Genomic DNA, 23,096 nt, shown 5'->3' on the forward strand with positions numbered 1-23,096 from the left:
CTTCCATGATGAGATGTGAAGAAAAATAAAATCCTGAAGTTAAATCCTGGGGAACAAAGAAAAGGGCAATGATTCATTCATGTTCCAATAAACATTAAAACCAAAAAGTTGGATCGTGAACTAGATCAGCTTAAGACTATTTTTAAACTCCGGGTGTTCTAGTTTTTAACTTATTTATATTGTTTCCAACATTAAAATAAGAAATATATAAAAAGGATTTTGATCTTATTTTATGTACAACTTGATAAACTATTAGTTTATTAAAGAAATTTTTATCAAGTAGCAAGCATGGTGCTATGCTTTTAAGTTGAGGGATACTACCTCAACCAGGCGATCAAGGTTAGCATTGTTAATGATCATTCACGTTGACAGCATATGCTATTAATGAGAATGGATTTTTTTTTTTTAACTCTGTGATCTTCCTTCAAAAGTATAAAATGGTAACACCAGTGCAAACATAAAAATATACCAGAAACCCAAATTGAGAGTCTACAAAATACTTAAGTACTCCTCAAAACTGTCAAGTTAATAAAAAACATGGAAGGTATGAGAAATGGTCACAGACCAGTGGAAGCTAAGGAGACATGAAAATTAAGTGTAATGTGGTATCCTGAATGAAATTTCGGAATACAGCAGTAGAGAAAAATACTAATGAAATCTGAAAAATAATGTGTTTAGTTAATAATGTATCAGTATTTCTTAGCAATGGCAAATGTACCAGAGTAATAAAAGATGCTAATAAGGGGACTGTGTGAAGAGTGTATAGGAATTATTGTTTTAACTATTCTTTAAATCTACAACTATCCCAGAATGAAGTTAATTTTCTAAAAATTTAAAGTACTTTAGTTTTCTAGAAATCAATAGTTTTCTGAAAAAATCAAGCATGTAGAGATACCCTTTTGGCCCCGTGCAACACACTCACACTGTATCGAAGTGTCAGAGACTGAGGAGGGACAAACATAGTTTCTTAGTTGCTGGAACTCTCCTGCCACCAGGAGTGCTAACCCAATCTCTGGTGTGCTAGTCCGGGTGGTACTATCAGCTTCATCTCCTGGCCTTTTTCTATGGCAGTGATGCCACCAAGTAAAGAGATGATAAGCCAGTCAAAGAAATACCTGTTTTCCAATTAATGGTAAAGAACAAACAAACAAAAACACATAATGTTCCCTCACGTTATATTAATAGAAGATAGGGAATAGAAAATTTACTCAGGGAATCAACTGACATTGTCCACATAATCTACCAGATCACACTTGCAGAAAGCAACATGCCCAGTGTTGAGAGAAATTCTTAGTGGTTCAGGTTTTAAAAATGAGAAATTCATTTACTTTCTTCTCTGTGCTGACCAAACCATGTAGCCTGAAATTAGGACAGATTGAACAAATATTTTCTTAGCTAAGACTATACTATATTGTCGTCCCCCCCCCCCCCCCCCACCAAAAAAAAAAGTGAGTTCTTTTCAATACTAATGCAGTGCTTCTGACGTGAAAGTAGCCCTGATTTCATTCTAATTCTACAACCTCCTATCCCAGCAGGGCAGAAATCAACTAGTTTGCAATGCTGCAGTATCAGCAAGCATCGTGGGACTGGGAAAAGATCCTATACCGGATACTCAGGCTACATGCATACAAGAGAGCTAAGACTTGCTTAATAATTAATTACTCAGTGCAAAATGAACCACTAAAATGGCATAAAATGAAGGCCAAAAGACTATGTAAGAATCAACATCCACCACACACGCAAAGAATCCTTGAGAAATCTTATGGTCCTAAAAAACAGGGCCAGACCAATGGTCAGATGTCCCAGCCAGGCCATCATCGAACAGCATCAAGCTGAGGGGAGCCAAAGAAGCAGCACATAGACCAGTGGTTCTCAGCCTTGGCTGCACATTAGAATCACCTGGGAATCTTTTTAAAATCCTGATTTCTGGGCCTCATCCTCAGGAAATCCTGTTTCTTTGTTACTAATGTTGTGGCCCCACCCCATAACAAAGAAACAGAAATTCCGGAGGATGATGCCCAGAAATCAGGATTTTAAAAAGATTCCCAGGTGATTCTAATGTGTAGCCAAGGTTGAGAACAAACATAGAGTGTTGTTCAGAAAAGTTAACCAGTCCAGACCAGGTTCAGCTACTGCCTTCTATTGTTACACAGACTAACAGATGTACACATAACTCAGAGACCAGTCACAAACATTTATTAGTGTTGTCCACAGAATTCAAGCTATTCTTGCATCTTTAAAATGTCCACAGTGAGTTTGTGCAAAAACATTTTCTATAAAACTTAATATAATAAAGCAAGTTTTAGTGCATCAGTTCTAGGTGAAGATTTTACTCATTTCTGAAACTGACACATTTTCTTCGAAAAAAATTATCTGTTGCAAACTCAAAGTGTTAGAAATGTCACAACAAAATACAAGGTTTTAGTCTAATCTTAATTGTTTGATGTTTAATAAAGTTAACTGGGAAGTAAAGGCCTTTGTGTTTTTCCCTGAGATTTCTCTCATTTGTAATGAGGTTGTCTGATCATTCAGGATAATTGACAGAAGTTGCCTTCCTCATGTGAGTTCTATAATATACGATGGCAGGTTGAATTATGATAGATCTTCTGACATTTATTATATTTACAGAGTTTGTGAACCCTCAAAGGAAAAAAAGACACATATTAAGAAGGGCTTCTGGTGACTACCTTGGCTCAAACAAACAAAAAAAGCAGAGCCAGCAGCCATTTCTGCACAGGGGACTTTCATGCAAACTGCTCAGCACTAACCTGCCATTGGCTGAGCCAGCCCTTATAAGGGTTTCCTGGAATCCTATTTCTACCAGTTGGATTGAGGCTTTCTCCATTCAATCAGAGCAGCTTTATTCTGACCAATCAGGACCAGTGCCTTGGGACCAAACTGTGAGGAGTTGGATGCCTCATGTGCATGAGGACAGACCAATCAGGGACCAGGGCAGGGACTTCTGTCCATTGAAGCCAGCTTCCCTCTGGCTTGGGGAGCGAACTTTCCACTGGAGACCGTTTTTGCCCAGCTACAGTTGAAACATGGGAGATGCCTCGCTGGAGCAGACCAGAGCTGCCTGGCCAAAGAGAGTCCTGGCCCAAGGGTGACCTAGCCCCTGCTGTTTTCACAGCTGCACTGCATCACAACTGAGCTATTCCTCAGCTGTGCTATTTTCACAGCCATGCTATAGCACTGAGTCAAGTTTCCTTCCTCACTGCACCCCAAATCAGGGATTCCTGTTGGTGCTTAATTGGCACCAATGCCCGAGGGTTAACAGGTTTAAATTCATTCTAACAGAGTTGGCTAAATTATATGCATTTAACCAATACACCAAATCTTTAAGAGCTCAACACAGTACAAATGTAATTCCTGTTTAAAGGAAAAAAAAAAAAAAAAAACAGGGGAAGACTGTTTAGTGGAAAATTGTTTCATCACTACCTTGTGCTCTATACTCAATATACAGCACACAAGTCTGCCTTGCAAATTTCTCCATTCCAGTATGAATAACATAGAACAGGAAGAATGCAATTTTTAAAGGCTAAACTTAGCTGATATGTAATAGCATAATAACCCATGGCCAGCCCCACCTGGATGAAAGGCAGATTGGGAAAGTTAGACATGCTTGTGCCTATTAGAAGAGGAAAGAGTTAAAGGAAGCAATCTGCAGTCTGTGTGACATGACCTTCTCCACTGTGTGTTTTAATAGCCAGTTTCTTCAGAACTGCCCAAATTCATTACATGGAAGGTTTTTCTCTCTGGTGTGCCTTCTGTCATAATGTACCCGAAGAACTGCCTTACGAGCGAAAGTTTTCCCACATTCATTACATTCATGTGGTTTCTCCCCTGTGTGAATTCTCTGGTGCTCTCTGAGAGTTGAACTGTGGGCAAAAGCTGTCCCACATTCATTACACTCATAGGGTTTCTCCCCTGTGTGAATTCTCTTATGTGATCTTAGACCAGAAATACGGGCAAAAAACTTCCCACATTCACTACATTCATATGGTTTCTCACCTGTGTGAATTCTCCGATGGGTAATGAGGTTTGTCTTACGGGAAAAAGTTTTCCCACATGCATTACATTCATAGGGTCTCTCCCCTGTGTGAATTCTCTGATGTGCACTGAGGTGTATCTTCCTGGAAAAAGTTTTCCCACATGCATTGCATTCATAGGGTTTCTCCCCTGTGTGAATTCTCTGATGTGTACTGAGATGTGATGTCTTGGAGAAAGTTTTCCCACATGCATTACATTCATATGGCTTCTCCCCAGTGTGAATTCTTTGATGTACTTGGAGGGCTGAATTATGAGTGAAACTTTTCCCACATGCATTACATTCATACAGTTTCTCACCTGTGTGAATTCTCTGATGTGTTCTAAGGGTTGAATTATGGGCAAAAGACCTCCCACAATCACTACATTCATACAGTTTCTCACCTGTGTGAATTCTCTGATGAGTACCAAGGTATGTGCTCTGGGGAAAAGTTTTCCCACATGCATTACATTCATAGGGTTTCTCCCCTGTATGAATTCTCTGATGTGCACTGAAGTGTGTCTTGTTAGAGAAAGTTTTCCCACATGCAATACATTCATGAGGCTTTTTGCCTGTGTGAATTCTCTTATGTGCTCTGAGATGTGATGTCTTAGAGAAAGTTTTCCCACATTCAATACATCCATTTGGTTTCTCCTCTGTGTGAATTCTCTGATGTTCTTTGAGCTGTGCCATCCTGGAGAATGATTTCCCATATTCATTACATTGATAGAGTTCAACCTCTGTGTGAGTTCTCTGATGTACTAAGAGGGCGCACTTGTAAGATTCCCCACATTCATTGTTATAAGGTTTCTCTTTTGTGTGAACTGTCAGATGTTCACTGAGGTTTGACATCTGACAGGAAGTTTTCTCACATTCATTATATTCATAGAGACAGGACCCCATATGAGTTCCAGGATAATGACTAGTGTGTGAATTTGAACAGAAGAATTTCCCACACTCCTCACATTCACAAGTCTTCTCCTCTGAGTGAATCCTCTGTTGCTGAATGAGGTGTGCTTTCCGGTAAAAGAACTTCCTGCATTCATTACTTTCAAATGCCTTCTCTCCTATGTCATTTTCCTGATGTACACTGAAAAGTGAGTTTTGATGCAAGGATTCCCCATGTTTACCACATTGGTAGAATTTCTCTTCTGTCTGAGTTCTCTGATGTATTGTAAGGTCTAAGTCCTGGTAGGAGGCACTTGTACATCCATTAAAAACACAGACCTTATCTCCAGTTTGTGTCTTCTGATGTACCAGATGGGCTGAGCTTTGGGTCAAGTTTTCTTCACATTTACTGCTTTCAAAAGCACCATGTCTTGTAACAGTTCTCTGAGGTTGAATGAGGAGTAAATTCCTGTTGAAATTATTTCCACTTTCATTACATTCATAGTGTGTCACAGTCATCTGAACTTCATCGTATTCCTCAATAGTGGCTTTGTCACAGGATCTCCCACATTCATTAAGATCAAAGCATTTCTCCCTTGAACCAGTTCGCCTGTGGTTAAACAGAGTTGCGTTATCACAGCTTTTCCAAAATACATCATCCTTACATGATTCCTTTCCTGTTAGGGAACTCTTACCTATAACACAGACAACAGTGTTATCATGTAAAACTTTTCCAAAGTCATTACATTCAAAAGGTTGCTCCAGAGTTGGAAATTTCAGATGATCTTTCTTATGACTGAGAGCGTTCATATTTTTATACTCGTAAGCCCTCTCTTCAGGATGAGCTTTCTCATGTTTGATATCAAGCTGCGACTTTTCACATACATTTATGTAATCAACCTGCTTTCTTGAATAGTTCCTATCATTAATAATTAAGGCAGAAACAAGTGGCAACTTCATTCTACGTGAGTCACATTCACAGGACATTTTTCCTGAATAATCTGCAGTTAATCTGGATTAATTGGTTTTCCTAAAACTATCTGCCTTTCTTTACTCAGTGGTTTATTATCAATGAATATTACTTGCCAAAGAGGTTTCTCCTGTTTTTCCTGGTTCTCCTCAATGTGGACATCAACTTTGTAACATCCTAAAATTAGAAACATTGAAAACATCTTATGAATTTTACATTTCTTATTATGAGGAGCTTATAATCATGTTTTGTTATGCTTTGTATTGTTTCTAGTCATGTTTTCAAAGATTAATAATTCATGCACAAAGACAGAAACACAAGACACACACTATTTCTCTCTGCTCATCCAAGTTGTTTAAAAAAACAGAATTACTCCCAGTGCTAGCCAAAATGGAGCAGCCCTATTCTTCCAGGTCCTTCCTCTTGCAATTCAAAAATCCCTAGGGGGGAGGGAGGAAAAATGGCGGAGGTATAAGCGGACGTGTCCTGTGCCTTGTCCTGGAGCAGATAAGGGTGAGCAGCTGAAACGGGTAACATTCAGCCTGAATAGGTAGAGGATTTTCAGCTGAGAGATTGTCTGCAGCTAGGAAAGACTGAGAACCCCCCAGGGAAAAAAAAAGGACGGTTGGAGACTGCGGCTGAAGCCTCTCCTGGTGCGCCAGCTAAGCAGCGGAGACTGCGCCATCTTGGGTGATTGTTGCCGGCATCCAGAGACCAGCTACTAACCTGGAAACAAGGGATCTCAAGCAGCGTGACTGCCTGAACTCAGACGAGCACTGCTTCTTCTCACGGAAAGGTTGGACATCCCCTAAAGGTGCGGTTTGCAGTTCGGGTTGGAGGGAGGACCGAGCTCGCGCGCGCGGGGCGGAATCTGCGCCCCACAGAGTCCGCAGCCGCTGGGACCAGCGTGACCCGCGAGTGGGGAAGGGGCCCCACAGGGCTGCTGGCAGAAGGGAACGCGAAAAATGAGCCCATAGCTGGACTGGATGTAAAGGAGCAGCCTTGGACTTTGCCAATCTGCTGGCTGCTTGGTGCCAGGGGCGAGTGGGCGCGCGGAGACTGCGCGCAGACCTGGAAGGTGGAGGCTTGCGAATTCGCACAACTATCAGGCTCTTGTTACAGTTCCCCTTAGATCCGTGCATTTGATTGTTGGACCCAGCGCATGGGATTCCCCAGTTGGGGTCATTCGCAGAGCCTGTAGGGGAAAGTTCTTTTTGGGGAGCCTGGGAGGCAGCGGACAGTGGCAAGGAACCAGCTCTGGGCAGTGGTCTTTCCCGAATCAGTTCCAAATACCATAGAGGACAAAACCCTTCTGATAGAGAGGACTTAGAGCCTCGGTGGTAAATCCAGACACACTGCCACCCAGAGGCAGAGCCACGAACTGTCTCTTTTGCGATCACAAATAAAGGCAGTCTGGTAAAAAAATACAACCTGCCTTAAAATCAGGTCTGTGGTTTACTGCACGGAGGGACAGTGTATCGCAGGGAAGTTCAACACTCCCCTGAATGCCTGGCAGGACTGAGGCGTGCCAAAAAGAAGAGTGGAAGATCTGAAGCACCTTCACTTCCGAATATTTTTATATATATATTTTTTTAATTCTTTTTTCACCATTTCATTAAGAACCTATTTTATTTTTTTTTATTTTTTATTTTTTTTCATCACCTGATTTTACCTTTTTAATTACTACATTTTTTTAACCAGTATTACTGCTATCCTTTTACCATTTTTTTCAAGGGTCATTTTATTTTTTATTATTTTTTTTTATTTTTTTTTCTTTATTTTATATTGGGATTAGTGTTCTACACTCTATTTTCATTGTTCCTTTAGCATCATTTCTATTTCACATTTACCCTTAAGCCAAAACTCTCTTCCTCACTTTTCCCCTTTTGTTGTCCTGTTTCTCTTACCCTATTCCTGCTTTGGATTTTACCTATTCCTTCTTTCTACCCACTGTCTAAATTTCACCCTACTTATATATCTAATTTCCAATCCCTCGCTCTCCCCATACAAATAGCCTCTTCCCCACCTCTATTTCATTCTCTTAATTTTTTTTCTTTTTTTTTGTTTTTGTTGTTGTTGTTTTTTTTTTTTTTTGGTCTTTTTGTGGTGTTTTTTTTTTTTTCTCTCCCTTTTCCCAATCTCATTTCAGCACTCCTTTTTGTTTTTTATTTTTCTCTCTAATATTTTTCTCTTTTTTCTTATTTATCCCCTAATTCTCTTTGCTCGGGGGGGTCACCTTTATTTGGGGTTATTAATATTGTGAATGCATTTAGTTCGGTGCCTTGTACGTTGTGCCTTGTTGTGTTGTATTTTGTGCCTTTGAATCAGCGCAACAGAGAGAGATCTACATAACCAAACACCTTGAGAAGAGAAATCATGGTGAAACAAAGAACCAACCCAAATATGAAAGAAAAACAGGCATCATCAGAAAAGGAAGTAAACGAAATAGAGGCAATGGAGGCAAGCAACCTGTCAGAGAAAGAATTCAGAGTAATGGTCATAAGGTGGATGAAAAGAATGGAAGACCAATTCAACAATATGTGTAGGAACCAAGAGGAAATGAAGAAGAACCAAGAGGAAATGAAGAGAAACCAAGAAGAAATGAAAAACGACATCACTGCCATAAAGAACTCAATAGAAAGCATCAACAGTAGACTAGAAGAAGCAGAGGACCGTATCAGCGAGCTAGAAGACAAGGTAGAAAAAAATACCCAAACAGAACAGCTTCTAGAAAAAAAAATTAAAAAGCAGGAAGAGAGCCTAAGAGAACTCTGGGACAATGCTAAACGAAACAACATCCGAATAATAGGGGTGCCAGAAGGAGAGGAAACTGAGCAAGGAATAGAAAACCTGTTTGAAAAAATAGTAACAGAAAATTTCCCTGATATAGGGAGGAAAAAACTCACACAAATCCAAGAAGCTCACAGAGTCCCAAACAAAATGAACCCGAAAAGACCGACACCAAGGCACATAATAATTAAATTGGCAAACACCAACGACAAAGCAAGAATCTTAAAAGCAGCCAGAGAGAGACAGAAAGTTACCTACAAAGGATCCCCCATCAGACTAGCGACCGATTTCTCAACAGAAACACATCAGGCAAGAAGGGAATGGAATGAAATATACAAAGTCATGCAAAGGAAGGGTCTGAATCCAAGAATACTATACCCAGCGAGGCTATCAATCAAAATTGAGGGTCAAATCAGGAGCTTCACAGACAAAAATGGTCTACGGGAGTTTATTACAACCAAACCAGCAATGCAAGAAATGCTAAAGGGTCTGCTGTAAATAGAAAAAACAGGAAACAAAGAAGGAACGCAGCGGTAAAGAACAAAAATGGCGACTAACAAGTTTCTATCAATAATAACTTTAAATGTAAATGGATTAAATTCCCCAGTCAAAAGGCATAGGGTAAATGAGTGGATAAGAAAACATGACCCATATATCTGCTGTCTACAGGAAACCCACCTCAGAAAAAAAGACGCACACAGACTGATGGTGAAGGGATGGAAAAAGGTTTTTCAGGCCAATGGAAGTGAAAAAAAAGCCGGGGTAGCAATACTTATATCTGACAAATTAGATCTCAAAGTGAAGGACATAAAAAGAGATCAAGAAGGCCACTTCATAATACTAAAGGGAGCAGTCCAACAAGAAGAAATAACTCTGGTAAATATATATGCACCCAATATAGGAGCACCCAAATACGTAAGAAAGCTTCTGGAGAAGATCAAGGGAGAGATTGACAGCAATACAATCATAGTAGGGGACCTTAACACCCCATTATCGCCACTGGACAAATCCTCTAAACAGAAACTCAGCAAAGAAACATCAATCCTAAATGACTCACTAGATCAGATGGAATTAATTGACATCTTCAGAACATTTCACCCCAAAGCCACAGAATATACATTCTCCTCAGGTGCACATTTGTCATCTTCAAAGATAGACCATATATTGGGTCACAGACAAAGTCTCTTCAAATTCAAGAAAATTGAAATCATATCAAGTATCTTCTCAGACCACAAAGGCATAAAACTGGAAATCAACTACAACAAAAATAATCCAAAAAAATCAAACACATGGAGACTAAATAGCATGCTATTAAACAACAACTGGGTCACCAGTGAGATCAAAGAAGAAATAAAAAACATGGCAACGAATGACAATGAAAACACAACAATCCAAAACCTATGGGACACAGCAAAAGCAGTCTTGAGAGGGAAGTTCATAGCTCTACAAGCCTACTGCAAGAAACAAGAAACAATGAGAATAAATGACCTAACTCTACAACTCGAAGAATTAGAAAGAGAGCAACAAAAAAAGCCCACTGTAAGCAGAAGGAAGGAAATAACAAAGATCAGAGCGGAGATAAACGACATAGAGACCAAAAAAACAATACAAAAGATCAACAAAACCAAGAGCTGGTTCTTTGAAAGGATAAACAAGATTGATACACCTCTAGCCAGGCTCACCAAGAAACAAAGAGAGAGGACCCAAATAAACAAAATCAGAAATGAAAGAGGAGAAATAACAACAGACCCCATAGAAATACAAAGGATTGTTAGAAAATACTATGAACAACTCTACTCCAACACACTAGACAACCTGGAGGAAATGGACATATTCCTAGATAAATACAACCTTCCAAAACTTAACCAGGAAGAATCTAAAAATCTCAATAGGCCAATAACTATGGAGGAAATCGAAGCAGTAATCAAAAAGCTTCCAGCAAACAAAAGCCCGGGGCCAGATGGCTTCACAGGGGAGTTTTACCAAACATTCAAGGAAGACCTAAAACCTATCCTCCTCAGACTATGTCGAAAGATCCAAGAGGAAGGAACACTTCCCAGCTCATTCTATGAAGCCAACATCACCCTAATCCCAAAACCAGATAAAGACAATACAATGAAAGAGAATTATAGGCCAATATCCCTCATGAACATAGATGCCAAAATCCTCAACAAAATCCTAGCAAATCGGATCCAGCAGTACATCAAAAAGATCATACACCATGACCAAGTAGGATTTATCCCAGGGATGCAAGGATGGTACAATATCCGCAAATCAATAAACGTGATACATCACATAAACAAATTGAGAGAAAAAAACCACATAGTCATATCAATTGATGCGGAAAAAGCATTTGACAAAATCCAACACCCTTTCTTGATAAAAACTCTCAGCAAGATAGGAATTGAGGGATCATACCTCAACATAATAAAAGCCATATATGACAAACCCACAGCCAACATCATAATCAATGGGCAAAAACTAAAACCATTCCCCCTAAAAACAGGAACAAGACAGGGATGCCCCCTCTCACCACTCCTGTTCAACATAGTACTGGAAGTACTAGCCACTGCGATCAGACACGAAGAAGAAATAAAAGGCATCCAGATTGGAAAAGAAGAAGTAAAACTGTCCTTATTTGCAGATGACATGATACTGTACATACAGAACCCTAAAGACTCCATCAAAAAATTATTAGACTTAATAAATGAATTCGGCAATGTAGCAGGATACAAAATTAATGCTAAGAAATCCATGGCATTTCTTTACACCAATAGTGAACTTACAGAAAGTGAAACTACAGAAGCTATCCCATTTACCATTGCACCAAAAAAATTAAAATACCTAGGAATAAACTTAACTAAGGAGGTAAAAGACTTATATGCTGAAAACTACAGGACACTGAAAAAAGAGATCGAGGAAGACATAAACAGATGGAAGAATATACCGTGTTCATGGATTGGTAGAATCAACATCATCAAAATGTCCATACTACCCAAAGCAATTTATAGATTCAATGCAATCCCCATTAAATTACCAACGGCATATTTCACAAATCTAGAACGAACGTTCCAAAAATTCATCTGGAATAAAAAAAGACCCCGAATAGCTGCAGCAATCCTGAGAAAACACAAAGTAGGTGGGATCTCAATACCAGATATCAAACTGTATTACAAAGCCACTGTTCTTAAAACAGCTTGGTACTGGCACAAGAACAGACATATAGATCAATGGAATAGAATAGAGACCCCAGAAATTGACCCAATCCACTATGCCCAATTAATATTCGACAAAGGAGGCAAGAGCATACAATGGAGTCAAGACAGTCTTTTCAATAAATGGTGTTGGGAAAATTGGACAGATACATGCAAAAGGATGAAACTAGATCACCAACTCACACCATACACAAAAATAAACTCAAAATGGATAAAAGATTTAAACGTAAGACGGGAAACCATAAAAATACTAGAGGAATCCACAGGCAGCGAAATCGCAAACATATGCCGAAGAAATTTCTTCTCTGATAATGCTCCTAGGGCAATGGAAACTAAAGAGAAAATAAACAAATGGGACTACATCAAAATAAAAAGCTTTTGCACAGCAAAGGAAACCATCAAAAAAACAACAAGAAGACCCACTACATGGGAGAACATATTTACCAATGATACCACCGATAAGGGTTTAATTTCCAACATATACAGGGATCTCATGAAACAAAAGGAAGATAAACAATCCAATAAAAAAATGGGCAACGGACCTAGATAGACACTTTTCGAAAGAGGACATACAGAAGGCAGAAAGACATATGAAAACCTGCTCAAAGTCACTAATTATACGAGAGATGCAAATCAAAACGACAATGCGTTATCATCTCACACCTGTCAGAATGGCTATCATCAACAAATCAACAAACAACAAGTGTTGGAGAGGATGTGGAGAAAAAGGAACCCTTCTGCACTGCTGGTGGGAATGCAGACTGGTGCAGCCACTGTGGAGAACAGTATGGAGCTACCTCAGAAGACTAAAAATGGAACTCCCATTTGACCCTGTGATCCCACTCCTAGGAATATATCCCAAGAAACCAGAAACGCCAATTAGAAAGGATATATGCACCCCTATGTTCATAGCAGCACAATTCACCATAGCTAAGATTTGGAAACAGCCTAAGTGCCCATCAGCAGATGAGTGGATTAGAAAACTGTGGTACATATACACAATGGAATACTATGCTGCGGTAAAAAAAAAGGAACTCTTGCCTTTTGCAACAGCATGGATGGAACTGGAGAGCATTATGCTAAGTGAAATAAGCCAGTCAGAGAAAGATAAATACCACATGATCTCACTCATTTGTGGATTATAGAGAACAACATAGATTGATGAAAAAGGACAGACCCAAAGACTGAGAAACAGCGATCAGGCTATCAATCCCTAGAAGGAAAGTAGGGGAGGGCGGGGGTAAGGGGAAGAGATCAACAGAAGGACTTGTATACATGTATATAAGCCAAACCAATGGACATGGACAACGGGGGGATGGGAGCACGAGTTTGTGTGGGGGGGGGGGGAGGTTGGGGGTTAAAGGGGGGGATGAGGACACATTTGTAATTCCTTAACTAATAAAAAAAAAAAAAAAAATCCCTAGGGGAGAAACCTCTCAGCAAAATGGGAATAGAGGGATCATGCCTCAACATTATAAAAGCCATATGTGACAAACCTACAGCCAACATCATACTCAATGGGCTAAACTAAAACCATTTCCCCTAAGAACAGGAATGAGACAGGGATGTCTGCTTTCACCGTTCTTGTTCAACGTAGTACTAACAGTCCTAACCATAGCAATCAGACAAGAAGAAAAAACAAAAGGCATCCAAGTTGGAAAGGAGAAGGTAAAACTGTTGTTATACACAGATGATATGATACTGTACATAGAAAACCCTAAAGACTCCATCAAAAAACAATTCTAGGGGGGAGGGGAAATGGGGGGTATGGGAAGAAACTGGACAGAAATCTTACACCTATGGATGAGGACAGTGGCGAGGGCTAAGGGAATGGGGTGAGGAGGGAACCGGGTGGAGGGGAGCTATGGAAGGAAAAAAGAGGGACATCTGTAATTATCTGAACAATAGAACTGGTGTCCTAACAAAAAAAGAAAGAGCCATCAGAGCTCATTCTCCCCAGGGGTGCAGAGGAAAAGCCATGTGAGGATACATTGAGAAGGTGCTCACCTGCAAGCCAGGAAGAGAGGCCTCACCAGAAATCTACCCTGCTGGCACCATGATGTTAGACTTTCAGCCTCCAGAATTGGGAGAAATATGTTTCTATTATTTAAACCACCCAGGCTATGGTATTTTGTTATGCCAGCCCAGATGACTACTATAAAAATGCAAATCAAAACCTCCATGAGATAGCATTTCACATTCACTAGGGTTGCTACAATCAAAAGTCAGGTAACAAAGGCTGGTGAAGATGTGGAGGACCCAGAACCCTCAGCTGCTGTCATTAGGAATGTAAAATGGTAAAACCACTTTGGAAAACAGTCTGGCAGTTCCACAGAGTTCCCATATAACCCAGCAATTCCACTCCTATCTAGAAACGTGAGATAAATAAAAGCATATGTCTAAGCAAAACCTTGTAAATGAATGATTATATTAGCATTACTCAATAATAGCCAAAAGATAGCATCCTAAATGTCCACTGACTGATGAATGAGCAAACAAATGTGGTATATCCAATGAAATTTATTCTTTCCATAAAAAGAATGAAATTTTAGCCGAAACCGGTTTGGCTCAGTGGATAGAGCGTCGGCCTGTGGACTGAAGGGTCCCAGGTTCGATTCCGGTCAAGGGCATGTGCCTTGGTTGCAGGCACATCCCCGTGGGGAGTGTGCAGGAGGCAGCTGGTCGATGTTTCTCTCTCATCAATGTTTCTAACTCTCAATCTCTCTCCTTTCCTCTCTGTAAAAAACTCAATAAAATATATTTTAAAAAAAGAATGAAATTTTAATATATGCTATAATATGAGCCTTGTAATGCAAAGTGAAAGAAACCAATCACAAAAGAACACATAATGTGAAATTCCATTTATATGAAATATCCAGAATAGCCACATCCATAGAGAAGGAGTAGATTAGTGGTTGCTAGGACTGGCAGGCCAGAGGATAGGGAGGTAATAGCTAAATGGCATGGGGTTTCTCTCAGAGGTGAAGAAAACTGACTGTGGTGTTTGCATATATCTACGAATATAATAAAAGCCATTGAATTAATTGTACACTTTAAATGGGTGAATTATATGATATGCAAATCATATCTCAATAAAGCTATTTAAAAGCAAAAACAACTTTCTAAAGTGTTTCCCTTAAAGGGCTAACTACCCCAAAAGTTTCTTTTTGTCTGTGCTCACCTGGGTACGTCTGGCTTAGGAATTCTTCCTCTAAGGACCAGGGCTCTTCACCTTGCTCCAACTTTAAGATCACTGTGGGTTTGGTAATGCAATACCCTGTGAACAGAACAATTGAGAGTATATACAGAGCAGATCCATCTTTTTAGTTTCTGAAAATAAAAGTACCTATTTGCAGGTTTTAATGGGAAAATAATGACACAAACGTTGTTTCTATTTCTCTAAAAGTTTCAGTTACTTAGGCCTCTTAATCAAAAGCCTAAAGATTAATCTCTATAAAGGATCCATGTGTTTTGAAAATTTAAAAAGAGGAAATTTCTTCTAGAGGCAGTCGCAGGGGAAGGGCTGCTCACCCATGGAGACGAGGTGGCTGTAGTTCTCCAGCATCACCTCTCTGTACAGGGTCCTCTGCCCAGGACCCAGGCACTGCCACTCAGCCCTGCTGAGCTCCACAGCCACATCTTCGAATGACACTGATCCCTGTAATAACATTTCATTAAAAAGTTCAGAATTACGTGACAAAGATAATACCTTTGAGAACTACTATTTTCCTATTTACTCTCAAGGTTCAAAAACAGATATCAAGGATGTCTAATTTTAACCTAATTTGTTTGGTTTTTTTTTATTCTTTTTTTTAAAAAATATATCTTATTGATTTTTTACAGAGAGGAAGGGAGAGAGATAGAGAGTTAGAAACATCGATGAGAGAGAAACATCGATCAGCTGCCTCCTGCACACTCCCCACTGGAGATGTGCCCGCAACCAAGGTACATGCCCTTGACCGGAATCGAACCTGGGACCCTTGACTCCGCAGGCCGACGCTCTATCCACTGAGCCAAACCGGTTACGGCAACCTAATTTGTTTTTAACTATGGAGTTGTTCAATTAGCTTCTAATGTACCATAATTCATTTACATTTATGAATTGTAGTTTTGCTTTGTTTTTGTTAATCTCACCCAAGGATATTTTTCCACTGTTTTTTAGACTGGAAGGGAGGGGAGGAGGGAGAGAGAGGAAGAGAGGGCGAGAAAGAGAAATACTGATGTGAGAGAAACACATCGATTTGCTGCCTCTGCCATGCACCCCGACTAGGGTCAGGGATGGAACCTACAACTCAGGTATGTGCCCTTAACCAGGAATTGACCCATGACCCTATAGTGCACAGGCCAACACTCTAACCACTAAGCCAAACAAACCAGGCCAAATTACAGTTTTTTTAAACAAAACAAATCCAGTGTAAAGAGACCTCCTAAAGCTCTTCTACATCCCAAGTGATTTTCCTGGGTATTCTAGAGAATTCTAGGATGTTCAATCCCTCCTTGGACATCACTACCATACATACTGGGAGTCAAGAAAGAGATACATGTAAGCTGTGGAGATATCATACATGATTGAGCTCATGAATAAATAAATGTATCTATATATATAAAAGGCTAATATGCTAAGTGTCCTTCACTCTGACCGGTCGCTATGACGCTCACAACCACCAGGGGGAAGACTCTCAACGCAGGAGCTGCTGATCTGCAGTGACTTGGCAGTGGTGGCTCTCGGGTGACGCACCCAAAACCAGAGAGGAGGGAGACCGATTCCTTGCGGGGCCTCACGATTCCACCTTCAGGCGTGGGCTATGTTATTACTGGGACACTGTCGAGCCCCAATCTGGTTTACTGCGCATTTGCATTTGCATTCCACACCTTGTATGACAGCAACTTTGCAGAGTGCCCTCTTGCACTCTGGGACCCCTCGGAGGATGTTGGAGATCTGGTTTCAGCCCGATCCCCGCAGGCCTGGCCAGGCCAAGAGACCCCACCTGCCAGAGGGACCCTGTTCACTCTGCGGACGCTTTCCTTTCCATGTGCATGAATCCGTGCACCGGGTCACTAGTAAAGATATATAAACCTAGAGCTCATGAAGAGCAAAGAATAACCTACCAAGGAGGTGGAATCAGAGAGACCAGTATGAGAGAACACAATCTACACTGAAGTAACAGCAACTGCTATAAGGATAGGGAAGTAGTCACAGAGCAGAAGCAGAAACCAATGTGATAACTACTTTCTTATGTAGCTACCCTTGTGTGGCTCTAGCAACGAGCTGCTCCTTCAATGCTGGTGCCAAATACTGACTTGGGACACAAAAGGAAAAATGTGCTATAAGTCTAATGTGACAGATCGGTTCACGTTGCTACTGAAGAGTCTATGGAATGTAAAGCTGGAACTGTCCCTTAAACTAGTATACGCATGATTTTAGAGCACAGAAAGGAGGTCTAGGATGGAGACAACATTAAGGAGTTACTAGCAATTTAGATGGTAACTGAGTCATCAGAAGGAACCAGACAGCAACTTGAGCATGAAGGAAATGAGCAAAGAAAAGTACCAAAAACATTTGAGAAATATTAAGAGGCTAGCAGAGCCCTGGCAGGTATTGCTCAGAGGTTAGAGCATTGGCCTGTGCACCAAAGGGTCTTGAATTTAATTCCTGGTTAAGGACACATACCTGGGTTGCAGGTTCGATCCCTAGATCCAGTCTCGGGTCTGGTTGGGCTTCGTGTGGGAGGCAACCAAACAACCAATATGTCTCACATTGATGATTTTCTCTCTACCTCTATCTCTCCCTCCCTACCTCTATTTTTCCCTGTCCCTCCCTTTTTCCTTTCCACTATCTCTAATAATTAATTGAAAATATATCCTCAGGTGAAGATTAACAAATAATCTATACAAATAATAGAGGAATATGCAAATTGTCTAGGATGCCATCACAGTGACAGTAACATTCAGCAGGCTGCAAGGGACAACAAGGCTGACAGGAGGGCTAGTGAGGGACAACCAAAACGACTGAACAGAAGGCTGTGCAGGGTGACCAGGCCAGTGGGGGGGGGGGGGCATTTGGGGGAGACCAGGCCGGCGGGGGAGTGAGGGGGATAAGTTGTGGGTAACCAGGCCAGCAGGGGGATGCAGTTGGTGTTGACCAGACAAGCAGGGGGGGGCAGTTAGGGGGGATCAGGCAGGCAGGCAGTTGGGCAGTTAGGAGCCAGCGGTCCCAGATTGTGAGAGGGATGTCCCAGACTGGAGAGGGTGCAGGCTGGGCTGGTGGGGTGCAGTTGGTGTTGACCAGGCCAGCAGGGGGGGCAGTTAGGGGAGAACAGGCAGGCATGCAGGTGGGCAGTTAGGAGCCAGTGGTCCCAGATTGTGAGAGGGATGTCCCAGATTAGAGAGGGTGCAGGCTGGGCTGAAGGGAACCCACCCCCTCCCCCGTGCACGAATTTTGTGCACTGGGCCTCTAGTAATAAATAAAGACACTGACAGAAAAAGTATAGGCCACAAAGCCAGAGAACTTCTTGAAAAGTAATAATAGATGCATGAGAGAGCAGAGTTTTGGAAAACAAAAAAAAAGGGAAAGTTTCCACAAGTCTTCAAAGGGGCTGGTGGTGAGAAGCAGAGAGTTGCTGTTCAAGGAGCATGTTTCACTTGCGAAAAACATTATGTTCTAGAGATCTGCTGTACAACACTGTGCCTCTACTTAACACTGAATTGTACACAGAGAAATTTGTTGAAAGTGGATCTTGTCACAATTAAAAAATAGAAAGAATGGGAAGGAGATTAAGAGATAAGAGGACAGACACAATCCAATTACATGCTCATTCATGTCTTCATTACTGAGTGAATACCTGCTCTGTGTGAAGCTCAGAACTAGTAGGTGGGAACTAAAACAAATGTAAACAAGAACAGGAACACTTCTCATTAAATTTATTGTAATCTAAACAAATGAAGAAAATTTAACTATATTTTCCAAAACTAAAATATTAGTGAGAAAAATGGAATTTTTTCATTTTAGCTAATCTTTAATAGCTGGCTTAATAAACATCAGCTGGAGTTTTATTTTTTTTAATTAAGCTAACAAGTGATTTAGGTAAAAATGTTGAAGCAGGCATCCCAGAAAATTATCTCCTCCACTAAAGCAACTAAAAAACTGGCAAAAATTATAGAAGTTAGCAAAGGCAATCTGTGGAAATATACAAGAAAAACGGCTGACTCACAGTAAGAACAATATTGTGTCCTTTTAATTTAACCCTCTCTCTCCAACTCAGCAGTAGTTTGAGAACCAACAGTCTGCAACCAGCAGCCTGGCAACTACAGGAGGATTGGAGGTCCATCAAATCAAAACCTCATTCCCAGAAAACTGTCATCACTTGGTCTATTTGGAGGTTCCCTGAAAGACCCGGCTTACAAGGATGTCTTTATCTGAGCTAACTTGGAGCTTACATAGTGGGAACAGACTATCTTCAGACGCATCTGTCAAAACACTGAAAGGCAAAAAAAAAAACACTGAAAGGCATTTGTTTAACTCAGTGGCTACCTGAGGTGGTAATAACAGCAGGGGCAAACAATGACCATCGAGAAGCTTAAAAGGAAATGCTGGGGAATGAAAGGTCAATGAAGATTCTGTAAAGCTCCTATATATTCCTGGGGATCTGGAAGGCCACTTACATGCAATTCATATGTATGCAGAGTAATTTTGAGGATATTCAGTGGATTCATCAGAAAAATGTCTTAGTTCAACCCCTGTGTTTGAGTTTCTGAAAATTAGTATTAACTGAGTTTACATATAACATTAAGTCTTCTACTTTAATTGAAGAACAATTAGAGGCAATATTCTAGATTATTTCAGGGTTATATTATTGGAAAGTTGTTAACAAATTGCCTACTTGAAAACAACAAAGATTATTTTTTATTTTCAATTGTCTTTATGGGGAATTAGTTTGCTTTATCTCTTCACCAATGTCAGCCTTTAAGGAAGTATTGTCTGACATTCTGACATAGATATCAGAACCCTCAGAAATAAATTTCTGCATATATCCACATGCCAACTTTGTTCTGCTATTCATCTGTATTTCTGTATCTTCTGTGAATGCATCTGATCCATTTCTATTTTTCCATGTGAACACAGAGACACTTAAGCCGTTATAAAATCCACTGTAAAATAAATAGGTTATTAAAAACTGAACTCACCTGAGCTTCGTTCATTTTCTGCTGCTCCTGCAAGAAGGTAAAAAACTGTGAAGGTCTAGCTGGGGAGAAGGGAAGAGAAATGGGGTCATGAGAAACCTGGTCTGCCGTACAATTCCTATATTCATCTGCCTAAAAAATCTAACACCAGGTGGAGGAAAGGCTTCCCTATGGCAGAATGTCCCTTTGACGTTCTTTTTTTATTATTGATTTCAGAGAGGAAGGAAGAGGGAGAGATAGAAACATCAAAGATGAGAATCGCTGCCTCCTTCGTTCCCCCACTGGAGATTGAGCCCACAACCCGGGCATATGCCCCGACCAGGAATCGAACGGTGGCCTCCTAATTCATAGGTTGATGCTCAACCACTGAGCTACACCAGCTGGGCCCCTCTGACAGTCTTGAGGAGGAACAGCAGAAACCACACAGAGGTAGCACCTACTGAATATCTGCATCTCTGAGATGATCGCGTGGGCTAAATCTTGCATTTTCACTAACTAAACTGCATTTTGTCAATGAATTAACAATTTAATCTTCCTCCTAATTAAAACAAAAACTTTTAAAAACTAAATAAAACAGAGGATTCCTTAAATAAATTCAGGTACACCAGAGGTGAAACCCCCTACTTTCATTAAAACTAATGTCAAAAAACTACTCTTGCTGGATTATTAATCAAGTTCTTGTTGTCTTTACATCTTGAGTTATCTTCCCCAGAAAACTCTAAAATATGGTGGGACATTTTATGTAAGAAATACATTCTTAAACTTTTTGCTCTAAATTGGTTACAGTTTCTACAAAGATCTTTAGAGAAGATGTGTACAGCACTTTTCTGTGTGAGTAAACAGTTCTGTATTGCTGCTGTTTGGTTCTGCCCTGGGTGACTCTACAAAAATCATTCATTTCGGGAGCAATATTTTTGGGTTTTCAAGTGGCCAAAATATAGAAAGCCCTTCTACACTCATTCTGTTATCTCTACATTCAGGAAAGAGGGAGCATTTGCATAACTCTAGATGCCATGTGTGGTGATGGACAGGTCTGAGAGCAGCTCAGAATCTGAAGTGCAGGCAGAATAAAGGAAACCTACTGTTCAGGATTTCATTAGCTCCGGCAGGTTACACCTCCCCTGGATATCTGTCCTCACCAGCCATCCACTGAAGTGCCTTTTCCTGTGCAGCCTGACAGTCCCCCATCCCTCTCAAAACAAGGCTCCCATCTCCTGCAAACTGGTCCACAGCTCCCACCGTCACAGTCTGTGACGGCTTTTGGATGTGGCAACATCACCCAGTTTGACTCATGCTATACAGGTATCAAGACCTGCTTCTAGTGGAGCAAATCAGCACCTGCTCCTTTCTAGAAACTTCTGCTTCTACTCTGAAGGTCTGGTGAAGGGCCTGTCAGAATGGCTGTTCTTCCAAGTGGCAGCTGTTTCTGGGGTCCCTCCTTCCTGGCATTAGTTACTTTGCTCCAGAGGAACTGGGACCTGGGCCTGAGAAACAAATGCACTTTATTTGAAACCTCCCGCTGACATTCTAAGCCTGACCCTTTTGGAATTCACTAAGAATGTACCACCCAGGACTGGAGCCAGCAGCTGCATGCAGCTCCTGCACCTGAAATGTGACTGCTCCGCAGGACGGTCATATTTTGACTGTATTGAATTAAATCAGTATTGAATTCATTCACCTTCTTTTCACTGTGACTACTGAACGTTTTTAAATGATATTTTTATATTATATCTGCATTATCTTTCTATTGGCCAGCAATGCATGTGATGGCCAGCCTGGGCCTTTGAGGACGGAGGCAGCCAGGACAGTGCAGAAAGCTGCAAGAGCCTCGGTCTGACCCGGGGTTCTGGAGAAAACCCACGAACCCCAGGTATATTTACCAAATGGTGAGGTCCTGTCCCCCTTCACTTTACAATCACATCTCTGGGATTTGGGGACAGGCTACTCTTCTACGTGCTGCAAAGGCTGCAACTTCGGGTTTGGGGCGGGGAGGGTTCTCAGGAGAACAGTAATAGGAGGTAACATCTGCATTTGCATCCTACCGCTCTCCACCGCCAGCTCGTGCCCTGGGGTATATCATTCCGCGCCCAGGAAAGTCCTCTCGCTTCTTAAAATGGCACGTCCATACCGACAAGTAGGCTTGTTGTCAGCGCTAAATGAAACAAAACAAGGGAACAAAGTGTCTCGGTAGCCATTTACACAGTGATCACACGGCATTTGGCAAAGTATTTTGCAGATGACACCTTATTTCGTTCTCAGAATATCTGCATAAACTATGAGTAGCCCCTTGTGCAGGGTGAGCGCCCAGAGGGTGCAGTCCCCCGCTCGCCGCACAGGGCGTCTCCTCCCCGGAGGACTCGGTCCCACCTGCGCTGCGGGAGCCGGCGAGGAGGACCCGCACGCACACGGGCTTGGGGCAGGGAGGGCCCGCCTGCGGAACCCCGGGACTGCCGGCTCCCGCGCCCCACACTTGAGTTACCTGACCGTGGGGGCTCGGGTTCTCACTCAGGTGCGCAGGCTCTGCTTCCGCACAGACCCCGGAAGGCGGCAGGGAGGAGGCGGGACTGGTGGGCACCTGCGCAGAGTGACTGCTGAAGACCCGTTCCCAGAGGCCTGTTCGGTAGGCCCACACATTCAAGACTACATTTCCCATGAACCCTTGAGAACGAAGGAAGTAATTTTTGAAGCATTTCCGCTTCAGGAGTCCATTGGACCTGACCCCTGGAGACTTCCTGAATCCACTGAGATTTGGGGTTAGAGTAGACTTTAGGACCTAACAACACGTTGCAGAGCTTGGTACTTGAAGGGATCCGGGTTGGAAGGAAGAGCTGCAAGAGACAACAATTGAGGAAACACGAATATGAACCAGATATTAGAAATATTAAGGAAAATTACCATTACCTTGGTTAGTGTGATAAGACAAGGGTGGACAAAAGTTATTAATAACTAGGGGCCCGGTGCACGAAATTCGTGCACTGGGTGTGTGTGGGGGGGGGGGGGGGGGAGAGTGTCCCTCAGCCCA

The 23,096-nt window shown here is 41.5% G+C and overlaps 2 protein-coding genes across 2 annotated transcripts; both read right to left on the minus strand.

Moving 5' to 3' along the window:
- Positions 1–2,183: 2,183 nt before the first annotated feature.
- ZNF484 (zinc finger protein 484) lies at positions 2,184–5,084 on the minus strand. Its single transcript, XM_081103525.1, has one exon. It carries the CDS (start codon positions 4,931–4,933, stop codon positions 3,719–3,721), a length of 1,215 nt encoding a protein of 404 aa, XP_080959651.1. The 5' UTR covers positions 4,934–5,084; the 3' UTR covers positions 2,184–3,718.
- A 525-nt stretch (positions 5,085–5,609) lies between these two features.
- LOC308528422 (zinc finger protein 658-like) lies at positions 5,610–22,607 on the minus strand (the record flags this gene model as incomplete). Its single annotated transcript, XM_081104020.1, has 7 exons — positions 22,554–22,607; positions 22,117–22,226; positions 20,078–20,104; positions 15,425–15,551; positions 15,075–15,170; positions 6,005–6,065; positions 5,610–5,613 (listed from the first exon to the last, which is right to left on the minus strand). Exons 3-7 carry the CDS (start codon positions 20,090–20,092, stop codon positions 5,610–5,612), a joined length of 303 nt encoding a protein of 100 aa, XP_080960146.1. The 5' UTR covers positions 20,093–20,104; positions 22,117–22,226; positions 22,554–22,607.
- Between the last annotated feature and the right edge of the window lie 489 nt (positions 22,608–23,096).

The sequence above is a fragment of the Myotis nattereri genome (assembly GCF_964212035.1).
Source record: "Myotis nattereri genome assembly, chromosome: 12".
Classification (NCBI taxonomy): Eukaryota; Metazoa; Chordata; class Mammalia; order Chiroptera; family Vespertilionidae; genus Myotis; species Myotis nattereri.